The following is a 19,232-nucleotide window of genomic DNA, read 5'->3' on the forward strand; positions in this document are numbered from 1 at the left end:
TGAATCATCGCTATTATTGAAAAAGTTGAATACATAAGTCCGAAACAGTTTCTTGATTTGGAGCGCGCTGATACTGTGCAGTTAGAATAAAAGGCATTTATTTTCTCAAAATTGATTCCTTTAGAATTCTTTTTGATGTCATTTCTTATGCTACTAGATACTACTACCGGAAACAAATGGCGCTCTGAGAGAGAAGAAGCGGCGCAAGAAACTCTCCCAGCATTCTTTTTTTTTGCGCTCTTTTCAATAAAAATATGCAATATTGTACAGTCATTTCTATCGCTATAAAATGATCACAATCTAGTCCCAGGCTGTCTGATCATTTAGATATTCAGCTGTGGAGTAATAGGATTTACGACAGAGCCATTTTTTTATAAAACATTTAAATTTATTTATAGATAATGCCTGAACAGTGGCTGGGACTTTATTGTAGAAGTGTATACATACATAGTAACCATTATATTGTATATAAATATTGCCTCAATCAGCATATACAATGAAATAAAATATTTCGTTGTTTGCGAATTTTGGTGTTCCTTCTGTAGTTTCCCTTTTTTTCTTGCGCAAAATCGAAGAAAGTATAGTAAATGTACCAAAAATGGAACAGTGGTAGGCGGTAGGTTATATAAAGAAATAAGAAATATTAGACTACTTCAATATTTTAATAATAATTCATTCGACACACAATATAAAAATATAATAAAATGCTTTTTACAACAATGTAGTTTTCATAATCGGGGATTTCATTACTGTAATTAAATATGGGCATAACTAAATCAGTTCAAAAAATAATCACAAATGTGAAGATAATTTAGAATACAATTAACATAATTAATAATTGTAAAGGTAAATTTTTTAAGTGAATAACTTCTTTAGCATCGTCACGATGAAACGAAAAAGCGACAGTAAAGAGAGACATAAATTCATAAGATTGAACGTAAGAGAAATTGAAATAGGAAGCCTTATACAATGTTTTGGTACCAGGCGATCATACTTGGACAAGAGATTGTCTTATGGTTATGACGCGAGTATACCTTAATATAATATTCTGACGTTATGCGCACGACTTATTACTACAGTACATAGACACCAGGCAAACAAATATGGTAGCGGTGATGGTATTGCCTTTCATAGCGGTTGAAAACATGTGTCATCCTAGCAACATAATATACCAGCGGGCCTACCATGAACTCTTATTGCGATTCAATTGACAACCTAAAAATGAACTGCATTGCTATTTCGTACCACGACGTGATTAGAGCTATCTAATTTAGGTTGACGTTAAATCAACTGATTAAATCGCAATGATATCAACTGAATCGCAAACTGATTTAGTTCGTTCATTCATTCGTACCATGAGGTGTTATTTCAACCTAAACTGGATAGCTTATTTGTCAAAGTGACCGATTTAAATTAAAAAAAATGTAGTCTGGTCCTGTCAAATCAAACATCAATGGAGGTGCGTTCATAACTCGTTATTTTTACGAAAACACATAAGAAAACATTTAATTTGTAATTCAAAGAACTATATTTATTTACATTACTATTATTTAATAAGTATAAAAAAGGGCTTAATGGTTTATAATTTAACGCAATTGCGCAATTTTAAAGTGTATTTTTAGTATTTTCTACGCAAAAAAAACCGCTAAAATCATATCATTTTAGGTTTCGAAACGCAATTTTATTTCGTTCATTCTTCATTTGCTATCCAAACGCTATTCAGTAAAAGGCACTTCATGGTACGAACTTCTGAACTGTATCGGATTCGCATCGCTTATTAAAAGTTGATGGTAGGCCCTCAGGACTTCATATGCAGTTTAGAGGTTCATGCACACACAATGCAGGATTCACTTCCGACATGTGTTCTTTGTAACCACGAATTTTTTTATAACAATTACAATTTCACACATCGATCGCGGAGCAGAGAATTTCGGTCATTGACCCACATAACCAACCAAACTGCGACTTAATTCCATCCTTATTTATCGTTGGATAAGCGCAACATATCGTTTTCTAATATTGAGAATAAGAAACAAAAGTCATCACGTACCACACATACACATCAGGAATAAATAAACCTTTTTCTTTTAGCATAATATAAAACGTTTACGGTTATTACAAAAAAGTTAAACATGGGTTGCACACTTGGTTTAAAAAATTGTTCTATTGTAAATCTGTCTCTTTCTGTTGTTTTAGTGTTGAACAATCTTTTAGACATTGCTTAAATTTAAACACGAGTCCAAGCTTGTCTAAGGAAAAGATCATATTCCTAAGGAAGATTTAGATTACAATTATGATGACAGATAGATGACAGCTGTCAAAAATTGCATTCCGTTCCTTTATTTGTTCTATTGTTCCATTTTAGACGTCGTTATTGTTAGGTCGCTGACGATGTTATAGTTAGATCACGTGTCTGAGCCATGTTTAATTTTTTTTTGTAATAACACCATTAATGTCCTATTATCATAATATAAATATAATTAGTAAATAGTTTAAACTACATTTCAATATTATGCAATACAGATAGTTCTTCACACATCTAGCACCAAAATCGAAACAAATATAAGAAAATCCTTTATTAATATTTAGTATGACCATCACTAATAGTAGGCTATGGTATGACAAATAGACTTACAGTATACTGGCGTATAGACAACCAAAATGTGCGAGAGAGAACACCTCTATCGGAGATACTATTTGACTGACTTTAATTGGCAAGTCGTAAATAGTCCGCCACGATGGAATTGAATATTAAACGAGGTAACGTACACAGTGATAAATTAAAATTGGTCACACATTACCGAGTTGTCAGATCCTCTATACGCAGTTATATTCTAATCTTAGATTAAGGATTGGTCTCCAAGTGCGGCAACTAATACTACGCCCAAGTGGGGGTACTCGAGCCAGTCTCGAACAATGCCGCATGTTTTGTTTAACTTTGCTAATAATTGAAACTAAAATTTGCGTTGCGTACTAAAAGTTTGTAAAAATAATACTACAAGAAATAAGAAAGACTCTGAAATCACATTATATCATAATTATTTTGTATTTTATTAATTTCAATGTAAAATAACACGAAGCGTATGTTACAAAATTAGAAAGATACCATTGAGTGTCAAGATGCCACGCACACAAGCATCTAATAGTTGCCGAAACAATAAACACTATTGTTCTTAGCTAATGCGGTATCTAGCTGGAGCGCATTGGAGACCAATCCTTAATCAAAGATTGTAAGTCTATGGGACGATACTACCAAATATTATATCAGTATTTTTGTTGTAACCAAAATTACAATTCATAACATAAAGTTTAAAAAAAAGAACGTTAACAAATACATTCATTCAGCTGCACTCAACAATTCAGAGCGGTTTTGATCTAACATTGCAATAAATAACGACAAAAATCGTTTGATTTCATTGAATAATACAATATTACTTAAGCTTGATTAATTATTTATTAACTTATAATGATAATAATTTAAACCTACAAAAAGTAAAATAAAAAGATTTTAAAACAGACTAGGTGACAACTTAATAATTATAAAACTTTATTCAAAACGGTTGCTCCGTCTAAATTTAGTCAAAACTAATCATGCCGGCTTCAGTCTCAAGATGACGGGCGCAGATAAGAGTGATCGGGATCATACTACGTATAGATTACGTCTTCACTGTTTTTATCAAGTATTCGGTAGTTTGAATATCACAAACACAATATAACTTTTATGATTTATATACACTTTATCATATTTGCTTTTCGCATACAAAATACAATACATACAATTTCATTTAACAGTTTTATTTGATGATTTCATTTCATTCACACTCAGAAAAAAAAGTTGTTCTATACATAATAAATAAAATACAGTTTTTTTATTAATTTGTCAATAATATTTCATAACATCAAGAAATACTTCGTAAAATATGCTCTCTGTTAATGAAATAGTTTCATAGCAGAACTGTCAAACCGTGCGTCAATAAATTCTCTCCTAAGAAAATATGTCCATATAACACAAATATTGGGGTCCCAGATTGAAATAAAAACTATCCTATCTCTCAAGTTGGACTAAACTCAATGACGTAATCCCCATTAAAATCCGTTCATTAGTTTAGGAGTTCACTGGAAACAAACATCAGGACACTGGATTTATATATAAATCTTTGGCTTACATTACTGGACTTTTAGTAAGGATCCCTAATTTTTTGCAAATATACTATACGATGTCACTCGGGTATAGCGTAGCTTCCCAACAGTGAAAGAATTACTCAAATCGGTTCAGTAGTTTCGGGCCTATTCAATGCAAAACATTCAAATCTTTCTTCTTTATAATATTAGCATAGAGAACATTTTTCATCATAGACAGTAACACGGCGCGACATTACCTCTAACCATTATATTAAATTCTGGCGAACTCACCGAAATCCTTCATACCGCTCTACAAAACTTGACTTGCGAAGTTTACAATAACTTGCTGAAAAAGCGGCTAGTAGATACCATGAGGTTAGTATCATAATAAAGATACATATTAAAGCAATAGATGACATAACCTGTTCAGTTCTTTAAATAAACTTGAAGCACTTCTGTTTGTCGTGAGGTATTCTCGTCTTGAACAGCACCGAGTCTGCGCGGAACTGGGTCGACAGCAACGGAGTATACCCCATTACCTGTACATACAATTAAAACTATGGCTAGTAGATAAATGCTTCTATAAAATTAAATTTGCAACCAATATTTATAACCGAGGAGCTAACGGTTGTAACCTCTCGAATGTTTTCATCATCATCAGCCGGAAGACGTCCACTGCTGGACATGGCCTCCCCCAAATATCTCCACAACGATCGGTCCTGCGCAGCCCTTATCCAACGTATTCCGGTGATCTTGACCAGATCGTCGGCCCATCATGTGGTGGTCTATCAACACTACGTCTTCCGGTACGTGGTCGCCATTCGTGGACTTTTCTGCCCGACCGTCAATATGCGTCCTGCCCACTGCCACTTCAGTGTCGCAATCATTTGGGCTATGTTGGTGACTTTGGTTCTCATACGGACATCCTTATTTCTGATTCGATCTCGCAGGGAAACTCCGAGCATAGCCCGCTCCATTGCCCCCTGAGCGACCATGAGCTTTCTTATAAGGCCCGTAAATCTTGGTATGTCTCGTTCAACTCTCGGGGTGTGACTCCATCTACAGGATCTACTTTACAGTTGATAACCTTAGAGATATCCCTTTAAAAAAAACAGATCTGGGAGCGATTTGCCCTCGTGTACCAGGCATCATCCACACACACCGTAAATAAAAGGTATTTTGCCAGCATTTTATATGCGATTACAAAAAATATATAATAACTTTTAAGAATCTGAAGCAGTATATTGCTGTATCTCCGTTATATATCTTCTCCTCATTCGCAGGCCTTGTTCCTCTATACGCTAGTTTATTGTAAGTGTATGGGGGTAACTTACCTGCGAGAAGAACTGTATACACTTGTGTCTCTCGTGGAAGTGCGTCTCGTCCGCAGACAGCGTCACAGGACACCCCGGACAACGAAATGTCCACCGTGACGTCACCTGGACAAAATATTTATACGACAATGAATAGCTCGTCCACCTATTGCAAATTTAAAGAACACCCCATTATCAAGGCTTAAAAGTTTCTATCAAAATATTTTAAGTTTGTTGTGCCCGTTCTTCTCAGGTCTGAGGAGTATTTTGAATAAAAATATTTGAATTTGAATTGAATACAACTATCCTATATGGAAACCGAAAATCTTTGGTACAACCTTAACATAATACACAATACCTACACACACTTTCACGCATACCCACACATACACACGATTAATACTTGTGTAGTCAAAGACGTTAAATTTTCTTATATTTTTTAATGAAAATAAGGGACGAGACGAGCCGGACGTTCAGCTGATGGTAATTGATACGCCCTGCCCAAAAATTTATAGAAGGAGGAGCAGCTACATTAGAAATAATTAATTATTATAATAATATTAATAATTATTAATATAGACTGGTTGAGGTTTTACCTTGACGGGGGGTTTTCTTGTGATGTGAGCCACAAGGAAGTTCATCGCAATATCTTCGCAGTTCATATACTCGTCGACGTAATCCCGAATGGCCGCCGGGAGCATGCGCCAATACGCCCACAGATAATATTTATGGACGAAAGCAGCTCCCGTCAGCACCATACTCAATTCACAACTGGAAAAAAAAAACAATGCGTATACTTAATTATTAAAAACGAAAAAAGAGAAGTTTAGCAAAGCAATAAGCATGATCATAGAAGTCGTTTTTAGAAATTCAAAATTTAATTTTAAATATTTTTATTCAAAATACTATATGTGCAGAAAAAAAATTAAACACGTGTTGAACATTTGTTTTAAAAAAAAAATTCGAAACAGCGCGCGTTTTGTCATTGCTCATATTTAAACACGACTCGAAGCTTGTCTAAGGTGTGTCTAACTGATACTTAGATCATTTTTTTTTGGAAGATTTATAGATGAAAAAGACAAATAGATGACAGCTGTCAGAAATTGCGCTCCGTTCCTCTAATTGTTCCTGTACATTTCAGTTTATGTTGTGTTTAACGACGTTTTAGTTAAACACAGGCTAAACAAGTTGTTTTATAAATGAAAAAGATAAACTCCATTTAAGACGTCGTTATTATGACGTCACTGACGTTGTTATAGTTAGGTCACTATCTAAGAAAACACGTATCTAAGCCATGTTTAAATATTTTTTTTTGTAATAACATAACACTAACGTATAATATGTCAAATAACAACATTACATTACCCATTAACAATATATAGCAAAAGGATTGACTAGAGGAACTTGACAAAGGAATATTGACATTCGAAAGATATCCAATAAAATAAAAGTATAAAAAACGAAAAACTAACTGAAACAGATGACGTCACAGCTCAGTGATCATCAAAGCGTACCGTGAAGTTTTGGTTGATAAATTACGAGTTATCATTGATTTCAGTTGAAGTTGACATTTTTATTAAAACAATTTTTAAATTTGAAATTCTAATAATATTTAAATGAATAGTACCAAAGAGGATGTAAATATTAACGCAATAAGAGGCAGGACTGCCTAAGTAAAAATTGGAAATTAGTTTAGTATGAAACGTGCAGTGAGACAAAAGTTTGAAATAGTAATTACAATATTATGGCGACGAAGTATAATCTGGGTTTGAGTTTGAAAGCGACCAGTTGCAGATATATTTTTTTACACAAATAAAATTAGAAAAACAAAATTTTATGAACGATGCGGGACTCGAACCCACGACCTCCGGCGTTCCGTGCCGGTGCTCTAACCATCTGAGCCAACCGTTCGAGTAGCGTATCGTTATAAAATCTTGTTTGCTTTGTTCAACTCTCAGGTTGTGGCTACAGGATCTACTTTACAGTTGATAACCTGCTCAACCCCAATATTTGCATATTAAGAAATTGACTTGAGATGTCGCTCTTGTATATATTTTTTTAGTTAAAACGACAAAATACGAAAAGAACCAAACGAAAGTTCATTTGAAAGACTTAAAGTAAAAATATTATTATAACAAACTGTATCATAATAAAATACGACAAGACGCCAAAATACATACAAAGTGTATGTAGCGGTCGATTTAAAAAATATTTTTCGTATTATCTATGGTTTTTTAGTAATTATTATATTACTAATTAGTAACTTTTAAATAAGTTTTATTATTAAAAAATACTACATTCATTATTAATAATAGCCGTCATCTGTCAATCTATCAATGACTGCATAGTAGATGTTGCTTCAATGTTTTCACTATAAACTCGCTCAACCTATGCAAATACAAACACGTGACGTCATATTCGGCCCCCGTGACACTCTAGCCTGAATTCGCGCGTAATTCAAAGTAGGTTGATAAAAAAACAGTAACTTTCGGTAGCGAATATTTCGGCAACAATTTGTAGAAATATATTTATTTTCATAAGTACATATATCAACGTAATAGAAGACTGAAAACTGCCACTGTTTTCGTCCAACTTGAGATTGACTTTTGCCAGTCCTTTGCACAGGATGCCGACTAGATTATGGGTACCACAACGGTGCCTTTTTCTGCCGTGGAGCTGTAATGTGTAAGCATTATTGTGTTTCGGTCTGAAGCTAGCTAGCTAGTGAAATTACTGGGCAAACGAGACTTAACATCATATGTCTCAAAGAGACGAGCGCAATTGTAGCGCCGCTCAGAATGTTTGGGGTTTAAAGAATTCTGTACGGCACTACATTGCTATGGGCAGATCGTATCAATTACTATTAGCTGAACGTCCTGCTCATCTCATCCCTTATTGTCATAAAAGAAGATGGAGGTTAGACTTCCTGTCCGTGACCATAAAATTTTTACTGCAAATTTCAGAAACGGGGAAACCTATTTAAATGCGGTTTTCACTGGTGTTTCACACCGCATTCTACGCGGGTTGTCTCTCGTAATAAATAATTCTACCACTTTGATAGAATTATTGAGTGCCAATTAAATAGATGTAGGTATACCTTAATGTGAGTAATGTTTGTGGCTTAGATCATTTAAACGTCTAGATAGACTGCGACAACTGTGAAAACGTCATACAAATCGAGAAGTGTAAAACGCTTGTCAGTTGTCACGCACATTAAAGTAATAAGCCTGGCCTGTTTTCATTGGTTGTCTACCAAGAGGCTCTATCAAGACGTATTATAAATTGTATAAGTTTTCTGGTACCTATAGTTGGAATTGTAGAGGAAGCCATTGTTGAAGTTCAGATCCCAGGCGTGGTACCGTCCCGGGAAGCCCACAATCCTGTCGCGGTGTTCGCGCCATACTCTGTGAAATGATAAAATATTACAGGGAGAGTTGGGTACTGTTGGTTGGCAGCACTTACAACAAATTCTTCGTATATAGTTAGTTAGTTTAACTGGGCTGTTCACACACTTAGCCTTTTGATTGGGCCATTGTGCGTATTCATATGTCTTCTTTCTCCAACCAGCCCAGATCATTCCAGAAGTCTAGTAGTCTAATTAAGTTTCTGCATGCATCCGGAAGCGATGCTGGTGATTGGAGTATTTGTGCCCGTTATTCGGCCAAACTCCTGCACTTTATAAGCACGTGTTCTGGCGTTTCTTCTGCCTCCATGAATCCTCTGCACGAAGGGTTATCTGTTACACCTATGATAGACAGATGCTTGTTCAAGGGACAGTGACCGGTGACAACACCTACAATTGTACAATATTTTGTCCCTGTGTAGTCTCATCAGGTTGCGGGCGAACCTCTTTGGGGGAATTCTATGTATATATGGCAACTCTCTTCCTTTTTATGTGTTTCTGTGTGTTCTTATGTATGTACGCAAGAATTTATACTTCTTTGGCCTAACGAAGCAAAAATCATTAAAATGATTTATTCCTCGTGCTATTCTACGATTTTAGAAAGAACAATTTTGTAAAAATCTTGCAAAGATGGCTTTGACAATTAATTATTAAATAATGAATACGGCTGTATGGGCTTGAACCCTTTGCCTAATAATGGACGAAGAAACCAAAAAAAGGGTGACGCAAACGTCAGAAAATTTATGGAACCAACTTGAACCTGTTACTTTCGTGTTACAGTGGTGCGCGAGCATCTTAAAATTTCACTCTCATTATTTTTCATAACGCGCCTACAGAAGTATAACTTGAAAAATTAAAAAGGATGAATAATTCGAATGATGAACATTTTTAATAATATAAATAATTAACAAAAAGCTAAAAAGGTAACATAAGAATTTCTAAGAGAAGAATCAGAAATTTTTTAAAGGTAAAAACTGCCAGATCTGCCACACGAAGTTAGGTACATCGTTCTGGAACTCGAACGGCCAATCTATGAAATGCTAAGAAGTTCGTCTTTATCGATATTTATTCCCTTACCATAGACTATGTAAAATTTTATCGATAATTCATTACCATGGACTAGGTCTACATTAAATTTTAAAGATAATCCTGAATATAGTTCTTGGATTATCTTTAAAATATTACATCAATATTACATTTTATCGATAATCCATTACCATGGACTATAAATTGTCATCGATAATTAGGACGTGATACAGTAGGTATACAAATAAATACCCAGTCAGAGTTAGTTACACATTTATAAATGCTTTTAAATAAAGTTATGTAGCAATTGACTTTTGTTGGTCATAAAAAAAAACTTGAATAATATTTGAATAAAAAGCATACACCCTCATCAGAAAAGGCCGGCAACGCTCCTGTGAATCCTCTGGTGTTGCAGGAGAGTGTTGGCGATGGTGATCACTTGAACATCAGGTGACTTGTACGCTCATTCGTCTTTCCCTTCAAAATTTGGAAAAATTATACTTAGCATTTATTATAAAAACAAATTATTATCGAATAAATAAATTAAATACACAATACCAATTTAAAAAAAAATCCTGTGTATTCCAACTATTTTTTTTATGGAATAGGAGGACAAACGAGCCTACCTGTTGTTAAGTGATCACCGCCGCCCACAATCTCTTGCAACACCAGAGGAATCACAGGAGCGTAGCCGGCCTTTAAACTAATCACGGAAATGACTGGAACTATTTTGACGAAACTTCAACTTGCAGATAACTTAGGTATATAGTTGTAGTATATCAAAATCCGGTTCAATTACAAAAGATTTGGCATCCCTTACTGTGCAATAAAAAATATTCAACATAATATAAAAACATTCGACATAATTTAGTCCTAAAAATTTTTTTAATCGGAAAATTTAAAAAAAAGTGTTTTTTTATTCGGAATTTAGATAATTATTAGTATGACCTTCGCTAAAAAAATACACCGTTTATCGGTAAGTATAGAGGGTCACATAAATACAAAGACTTAAAATAATTAACTTATGAAAGAAACAAACAAAATGGTCCCAACTCGGGATGTTTGCTGCTTTGAAAATCAACGCTGGTCTTCGGTTGGGCCATTTTGTGACGTCACAATAAATATATTATCTGTCTATATATTATTATATCTATACATATAAAAATGAATTGCTGTTCGTTAGTCTCGCTAAAACTCGAGAACGGCTGGATCGATTTGGAAAATTTAGGTCTTGAATTATTTGTGGAAGTAATAGAATAAATAGGAAAATGCTCGGAATTAAATAAAAACAACAAATTTGTTTTTCCTTTGATGTGTCCATACATAATTTCTATGAGAGAATTTATTGACGCACGGTTTGACAGTTCTGCTGTGAAACAATTTCATTACGACAGCAGGGTGCATATTTTACGAAGTAATTCTTGATGTTATGATATATTATTGACAAATTCATAAAAAACATTATTTTATTTATTATATACAGAACAACGTCTGTCGGGTCAGCTAGTCTTTATATATATATTTCTTGTGTGCGTGTGTATGTCACTGAACTCCTCCTAGACGGCTGGACCGATTCTAATGAAACTTTCTGTGTGTATTCAGGTGGATTCGAGAATGGTTTGGATTCACAATTGCCTCCAACTACCTCCTAAACGGCTGGACCGATTTTGATGATTTGTTTGTGTGTTCCAGTGAATTTGAGATTGGTTTAGATTCTCAATTCCGTCCATATAGTGTATTTTAGAGGACTCCTTCTAACAGCTGGACTGACTTTTCAAATTAAAGACGTGTGTCCGAAATTTCCGACAGAACAACGTCTGTTGGGTCCACTAGTATTATATAAAAATGAATTGCTGTTCGTTAGTCTCGCTAAAACTCGAGAACCGCTGGACCGATTTGGCTAATTTTGGTCTTGAATTATTTGTGGAAATCCAGGGAAGGTTTAAAAGGTGAATAAATATAAAAATCCTTAGAACTAAATAAAAACAACAATTTTGTTTTTCCTTTGATGTATCCGCCGTCGTTCAGAAATCAAATTGAAAGAATAGTTTAAAATGAATAACTTATAAGAATTTTTAAATCTTTTTAACTTTCTCAGGTTAAAAAGAACCTTAGTTTTAGCTAACAATGGTTGGTAGATTAACAACAGTTGTTAACTATCTATCAGATTATTTTTATGTAGATTATAAGTCATAAGTTTGAGAGTGACAATGAATACATAGGCTTAGAATGCAACGAGTTCGTGCAAATGAAACAGACATAATATTGTCATTCGAGCTGACAAAATACCTGCCGGTGAACACACAAGAAGATTTAATTCACCCACCATTAACCAAGTGGCTGTTGTTATTGTGGGAGAAAATTTACAAACTAAAGCAATAATTCTTATTTCCAATATTTTTTTGTATGGACATATTTTCTATTATTGACAAATTCATAAGAAAACATTATTCTGTTTATTATATACAGATCAACGTCTGTCGGGTCAGCTAGTAATATTATATAAAGCAAAAACTTATCTTAGCTAGTAAACTAAAAAAAATATTGCGAGCGTACAAAGTACCTACACATGTCAGAAGTGAAACCTGCATTGTGCATGAACCTCTAAACTGCATATGAAAACTTAGTACATGTTGCTAGGATGACACCTGATTTCCACCGCTATGAAAGACATTAGTATCACCGCTACCATATTTATGGTCTCCTGGTGTCTATTTAGTGATACGTCGTGCGCATGACGGCAGAATATATTAAGGTATACTCGTGTCATACATAAAACAATCTCTTTATCAACTATGATCGCCTGGTTAAATCTTATAAATTTATGTCTGTCTCTTTTTACTCTCGCTTTTTCGTTTCATCTCCTTTCAAATCACAACGATGATAAAGAAGTTTTCACTTCAAAAAGTAAAGGTCTCAACATTTTCCCCTTTTTTACCTGAAGGCAAAGACAATTTCATCGTGTCTCAGATGCGCGTCGTCATCGACACACAGCACCGCCTCAGTCTCGATGAGATGGTAGGGCAGGAACCGGTTGTTGAGGGAGTTGCGTTGTGTGCGGACTATAGCCACGGGCGCTCCGGATTCGGGCCACGACTGGGACCACGACGGTCCGCTAACCCCGTTCCACACTACCACTACCTATAATGTACATGAAAATAGACAGACAGGATCCGAGTGCTCTGTAAACGGCTAGATCACTTGGCGTTGCGTAGAGATGGCGCTTCATTGTAATGTTCTACCGCTTTTATCACGGGGAGTGTTGCGAAGAGCTGTTCCACCTGATTTCTGCCACCAAAATACACCTTCGCACGTCACGCCACATTAGGATATCATCCCCACCACCTGGATGTGTGGCGTTCCTGTAAAGTGCAGATTCCAAGAAATTTTCTTCCACAGACGACTAAGCTGTGAAATGAGCTTCCTTGTGCGGTGTTTCCAGGACTATACGACATAGGTACTTTCAAAAAAAGGCGCGTACACTTTACTAAAGGGCCGGTAACGCTCTATTGATTCCTCTAGTGTTGCAAGAGAATGTGGGCGGCGGTGATCACTTAACATTAGGTGACGCTATACGGTCGTTTATCCTCTTCCATAAAAAATAAAGAAAACAACATCTTCTAATAATTAGGCTTTCCTAAATGTGTTCCTCACCTTATTCAAGTATGGCAGAGCGCGCAGTCGTGCTATCGCCGCAGCCAGCACAGTCTCTCTCTCATAAGTCAATATTACAATTGTAAACTGTTCCCGAGGTCGGTCCCCACCAAGCGCCTCGCTGAACTCCTTTCCCGAGCCCCCCGCGCCTGCAGCGATGGGTCGGAACCCCGCCGCGGAACCCATAAACCTCGCCTCTGACGTCACAGGTGGATCCCAAGGCAACTGAGGATATATAGCGAATGGCTCTCCCCAATCGTTCCACATCTCATAACCATGCAACAGAGAAACGGTATAATTTCTCCGGTACCCCGGACTTGGATATGGAGCTTCTAGAGGCCCCAAAGTTTCTTCGGGTTCGGCGTCCACAGCTGGAGGCTCCATTTTTGGTGGGTAGAATGATTCATTAAACGCGGGGATTCCTGCTGTAGGTGTGGCTGGTCGGGCAGGTATGTTTAAACGAGTTCGGACTACAGCTAAAAGGGTGTCAGTGCTAGCTTGTAGTGAGCTTAAATATCTTTCCCAGAGAACGCGGCCTTGTCTTCTGAATGCCAATAAATCTGCGTCGGATAGTGCACGCAATAGAAAATGTAACTCAGAGATACGCGCTTTAGGCAATGCTATTGTTGCCCGCCGCCAATCGAGAACTTCATCAAACGGCAGTCGAATTCGATCCCCTCCCAGTATGACTGGTATAGCTCCCGATCTTAAGGCCTCATATAATCTAGCTTGTAAAAGTGCTGTTGAAGCATAATTCTGATCTGACGGTGCCAAAATTAAAACAAAGGTTGAATCTTTAAGAACAGCACGCCTCGATCGATCGGTCCCACATAATGCCCAATCACCTATCGATAGCAATGCACGTCGTTCCACGGGTGGATCACATTCAAAATGTAAGTGAAATACATCTGAAGTGGGCGTAGCATTTGCAGTTTTCTGTAGTGTTTCTATCAATGCCTTGTCATGATCTCTATGTGGATCGTATACCGGTGATATTGACCCCTGAAAACTAAATAATTGTTATTAAAATATACTAAATAATAATCATGTGTTTGGGTAGTATTTAGATTACCTTACCTCAATAGGTATTTTCGTCTTGCAGGTGCAATTGGCTCACAGTCTGCCCAGACATCTCCTCCAGGCGGCCCCAATGCGGGAGGTGTTACAATATCAAATCCAGGACGAAATTGATGTAGGGTAAACGTGGATTGAGCAATCATTGCTCGTCCAGTTGATGCACCCAGAAATGCATCCCCCGAGCCAACTGAAAGCTCCCGTCTTGCCAGGTTTAACAATATATGGTTCCGACCATCACCACCCCAATATGGCAGTTTTTTAATAGCAGTTTCATTTAGGAGTTTAAATTTTTCCTTTGATGATCTGTTAATGAAAGAAAATAAATTAGGTAATAAGGTAAGTTAATCCCAGATATAGTATTAGAGACCACTAAACGGAATACTTACAAGTGGTTTTTGTTTATAGGAAAAGCTTCTCCAATTAATAAAACATAAATACAAGCTTCATTTGGATTCTGAGTCAGGTGTGCATTGTAACCCAAAGTTTGACGCAAAGTAGTCTTCAAAAAACCATCGATCTCTGCATCTGCCAGTGGCGTATATATATCAGGATCATAAAAGTATATTGGGAAGCCAGATGTTAAAGAACACCTTGAATGATCAAAACATGAATGCATGCGGCATTGCCGTTCAGAAGATAGATCCAAAGGTGGTAGGACTGGCGGGGGACGGGATGGTAGGATCTGTATTGGTGGAGCTAGTTCAGGAGAATCTCGTCTGATAGCTTCTAACTGTGCCAGCCGCGCCTGATCTGCTGATACTCGCAACCTTTGTAATTCTGCTGACGCCCGCACGTATTCAGCTTTAACACTGTCAGCTTTAGCACTAGCTGCTGCTGCCTCTTTCTGCAACCTTCCGCGTCTTTCCTCTAACTCTCGCAATTCAGTAGAAACTGAGGCCTAAAAAATATGAGGAAAAAGTAATGCATACAAATCCAGAAATAAATATACTCTGAAACATTCACCGTTATTCATTAATAGTGGTGGCCCACAGTTTCACCTGTGTATAATGAATTTTTTACATAAATAGGTGCCTACTGTGTTATATCACTTGACACCAGCGGCCAAGAGCCGACCAGGATGAGTACTGGCCACGAATTCGTTAGCGCTATAACCATTAAGTCCGCACACCCTTACAAAGCAGTTCGGTAACACTTTTTTTGCGACTCACTTCACAAAAATCAACATTAAAGGTGTGCCTATCCCATTTCCGACGCCTTAAAACTGGCTATCACATACGAAAATAATAATTAAAATCCTACGAGTAGGTAGATCCAGAGATGGGCGTGTTTAAACAAATAAAAATTCTTCAGCTTTGTTATATTGGTAATACCTACTTAAAAACTGATGAAGCCCGAGAGTTCTAGTCGGCTTTTTGCTTTTGGTTGGAGTTGGGTTGAGTGCAGTAACACAGCCAATATTACACGCACAATGGACTATATAAAATGCCTGAGCGCGTGAAATTTGAGACACCTCACCTATCCTCAAAACCTCAACTCAACGGGAATTTCCCTTTGTCTTTTAATAAGCTGGCTTCAACAGTCAACCCACAATGATGTGTTTGAAATAGTGCCAAAGTGGTAGATGATGAAGAGATTCACCACATTAGCTTCTGTACTGGACTATTACAAGTAAGTACATAAGTACAAAGGACGAGACGAGCAGGAAGTTCAGCTCAGGATTCTTGAAAAATATAAAAATTCTGAGACGATTGCGATCGTCACCTTGAGACAAGATGTTAAGTCTCATTTACCCAGTAATTTCACTAGCTATGGGGCCCTCCAGACCGAAACACAATAATGCTTACACATTCGTGCTTACAGAAAGAGCTTCGTCACGGAGCGCTAGTGTGAGGGCAGAGTGTGCTTCTTGGTCACTCCAACCACTTGCTCTTCTAACCGTCTCTAATTGTATCTTGAATGCGGCCCAGGAAGACTTGCCGTCGTAAGGGGGTACTTTCAAACTTCTGGTCGATGTGATTCCGTAGGTGACTCCTGAGCTGGCTGAAGGCCACACACGACCTTCCTATTGAGCTGATGAATGGTTGCTTCCATCTCCCCCATCTTCCTTTCCACAGTGTCAATCCGGGCGATTTCCTTTTCTACAGCGTCAATCCGGGTGGAGTTTTTCTGCACCACGGATAAAATTTCCTTCGAGAGGCCTTTATGCAGACCTCCCAGCTGCTCCTCCTGTCGGCGCGCTTGTTCCTCTTGCAAGCCCCGCAGCTGCTCCTCCTGTCGGCGCGCTTGCTCTTGCATCAGGGCGGCCATCGGTTGCATGAGCGCGCTGATGTCTACGGCAGGAGCCTGCGGTGCTGACACGGTCGCACTGAGTCCAGAGCCGGATGCTTCTTATGACTCGTCCTTTGCCGCTGCAGCTGCTCCCGCTCGGGTGGTCACTCCCATCTCGTTCCTGGGCACCAATGGCATCTTTCCAATCCCACTTCTTGACACCAATTGACACGAGAGTGGGTCAGGAATTGGAAATAATACTCCGCTGCACCGAACACAAAATCTCTTCTATCTTCTTGGAACACTTCCACTTTTCACTACTTCTTCTTTTCTAATTCTTCTTCTTTACACTTTTGAGTCAGAACTAGAACTGCCGAAGGCCACACTTAGTGCGGCTTATATACCCCCGGATCTGTTCAAAATGATTCTCCCATTCCATCTTTAAATTTAAATTGTACTACAAATTTCTTTTAACTATTGTTATCCTGCTTACACATTTTCCATCCTCTTTACTTTGTTCGATTTGATCTTGAACTTACTAGGAATTTCCATTAACTTTACAAAACCCAAAAAAATCCATACACTGGTAGGTGTATCGAACCCAGGTCTACAGTGTCTAAAGTAAACACTTTTCCGCTGAGCTACAAGTATTGCTGACGGATCTGTTGAAATTAACAATGTCTTGAAGTTTAACAATTCTCGTCATGAACTTTGACAACTATCGTCATATACTTGGAAGTGTTGCTATGTATATTACACCTTTATTTATTGAAATTATATTTGAACTAAAAATATGAAAATTGCAAAAATCTGTGTGAAACAACTTTCTCAAAGATAAATTAATATCATTTGAGATGTATGTAAAACATATACATGTATGTGTACATGTAAAACAAATATATTATGCGTTACACTCTTAAATATTTAAAAAAATTACTGTACTCACCTTTATCTTTAGCATTTCCTTAATTCTAATTTTGAGATCATCGCCTGATATATCATTTAATGCTTCTAATGTATGTTGCATAGAATCAGCGCTCAGCGAAGATGTTGTCTCATACTAGAAATAATTTTAGTATATTTAACAATCCATTTCACTCTCTTGTTTGAGTTACAAGGTATATTAATGATAATGCATAACCAACAAGTTAAGGGCTCATTTAATAACTCCCTTAGTCTTAGGTCACTAAGGATTTGTCTAATTAACAATTGAGCAATCGGTTTGGAGGATAGTACTTTGTATACTCAAGTCAAACAGTGAAATCACATAGCTTCTTTATACAATGCAAATATAACTTCTTTACAAGCAATGGTAATTATAACAATGATTTCAATGACAATGACAATCATCTGAAATTCACTTCTTGGGCCTTGGTAATCACTATATTAAAAATCAAACTATATTACAATAGGATAATTTTTTTTCTCTTAGATCTTGTTCTAAAATTATTGTAAATATTAAAAAGTATTTACCTTAGACAGATAGTAATGTGTAAATAGTGGCACAAGAAATAGTATGACCGAAACCATTAATATTACACGAGATAACTTCAAATGTCCTAACCACTGGCATAGTCTCTCATGAATATACATCTTCTGTTTTCTCTTACGATAAGCATTAATATTTTATAGATATCACACTGATATTTAATTTCATAAGCAGTAGCTTAATTTAACAACAATGTAATAAAATTATGTATTGCCGCTTCTAAGATTTTTAAACTTTCACATTTTTTCCCTCATTTTTCACACAATAATATTAGAAACTTGTACTTAAAACAAATTTAAATTAATCAATGGACAATGGCCTGATTATACAAATCTGTTAGGTTGATTAAAACAATTTAAATATAATATATAGTTTACATATTAAATCAAAAGTAAATACAATATAAATAATTATTGAATACTTCACACTACACTACACACTCATTAGAGTAGTTTTTTTTGTATGTGTATTTATTGTACTCTGTGGTATTTGCCACTTGGTACAAGTTACAACCAAAGAAAATTTAAACACTACGTTCAGTTACAACTTACAACCCGGGCCAATCAACATGACACTTGACGGATCGTACTTAGCTCAATGACGTTTGTGCAATGTACAGTGGTTAATGTATTTTCCCAGGTACCTGACAGTTTATATGAACTGTTATAGGCTCATCAAACTTAGCCCCCCCAAAAAAAAATTTTTTCTATTTTTGAATTTTCAATATCGCATCGTTAGTTCGTAGTTTGTTCTTAATTGTTCGCTATATATAATTGTTTGTTCTTTTGTTGTTTATTTAAAAACAATTAATTAAAAATGGGGGGAAACGCCTACTATTTGGTTCTGGCACTCGCCGGCCGCTGCCACGGCACGCTACGCTCGGCTCGTGCGTTGTTTTAACTGTTCTAACATAACCTAA

General features: G+C 36.6%; 1 protein-coding gene across 2 annotated transcripts; it reads right to left on the minus strand.

Annotated features, from left to right (window-relative positions):
• Window positions 1-657: 657 nt before the first annotated feature.
• On the minus strand, window positions 658-18,733 carry LOC126971154 (exostosin-3). Of its 2 annotated transcripts, XM_050817305.1 has the most exons (10): window positions 18,298-18,729; window positions 17,771-17,884; window positions 14,982-15,493; window positions 14,596-14,898; window positions 13,519-14,527; window positions 12,803-13,005; window positions 8,738-8,839; window positions 6,032-6,206; window positions 5,457-5,561; window positions 658-4,661 (listed from the first exon to the last, which is right to left on the minus strand). In XM_050817305.1, the coding sequence occupies exons 1-10, from the start codon at window positions 18,415-18,417 to the stop codon at window positions 4,557-4,559; spliced, it is 2,748 nt and encodes a 915-aa protein (XP_050673262.1). In that variant the 5' UTR covers window positions 18,418-18,729; the 3' UTR covers window positions 658-4,556. The 2 variants fall into 2 exon arrangements, with proteins under 2 accessions (XP_050673262.1, XP_050673263.1); XM_050817306.1 differs by lacking the exons at window positions 658-4,661; window positions 5,457-5,561; window positions 6,032-6,206; window positions 8,738-8,839; window positions 12,803-13,005 and having other exon boundaries at window positions 14,322-14,520; window positions 18,298-18,733.
• Between the last annotated feature and the right edge of the window lie 499 nt (window positions 18,734-19,232).

Source organism: Leptidea sinapis, chromosome 23, assembly GCF_905404315.1.
Source record: "Leptidea sinapis chromosome 23, ilLepSina1.1, whole genome shotgun sequence".
In the NCBI taxonomy this organism is placed as follows: Eukaryota; Metazoa; Arthropoda; class Insecta; order Lepidoptera; family Pieridae; genus Leptidea; species Leptidea sinapis.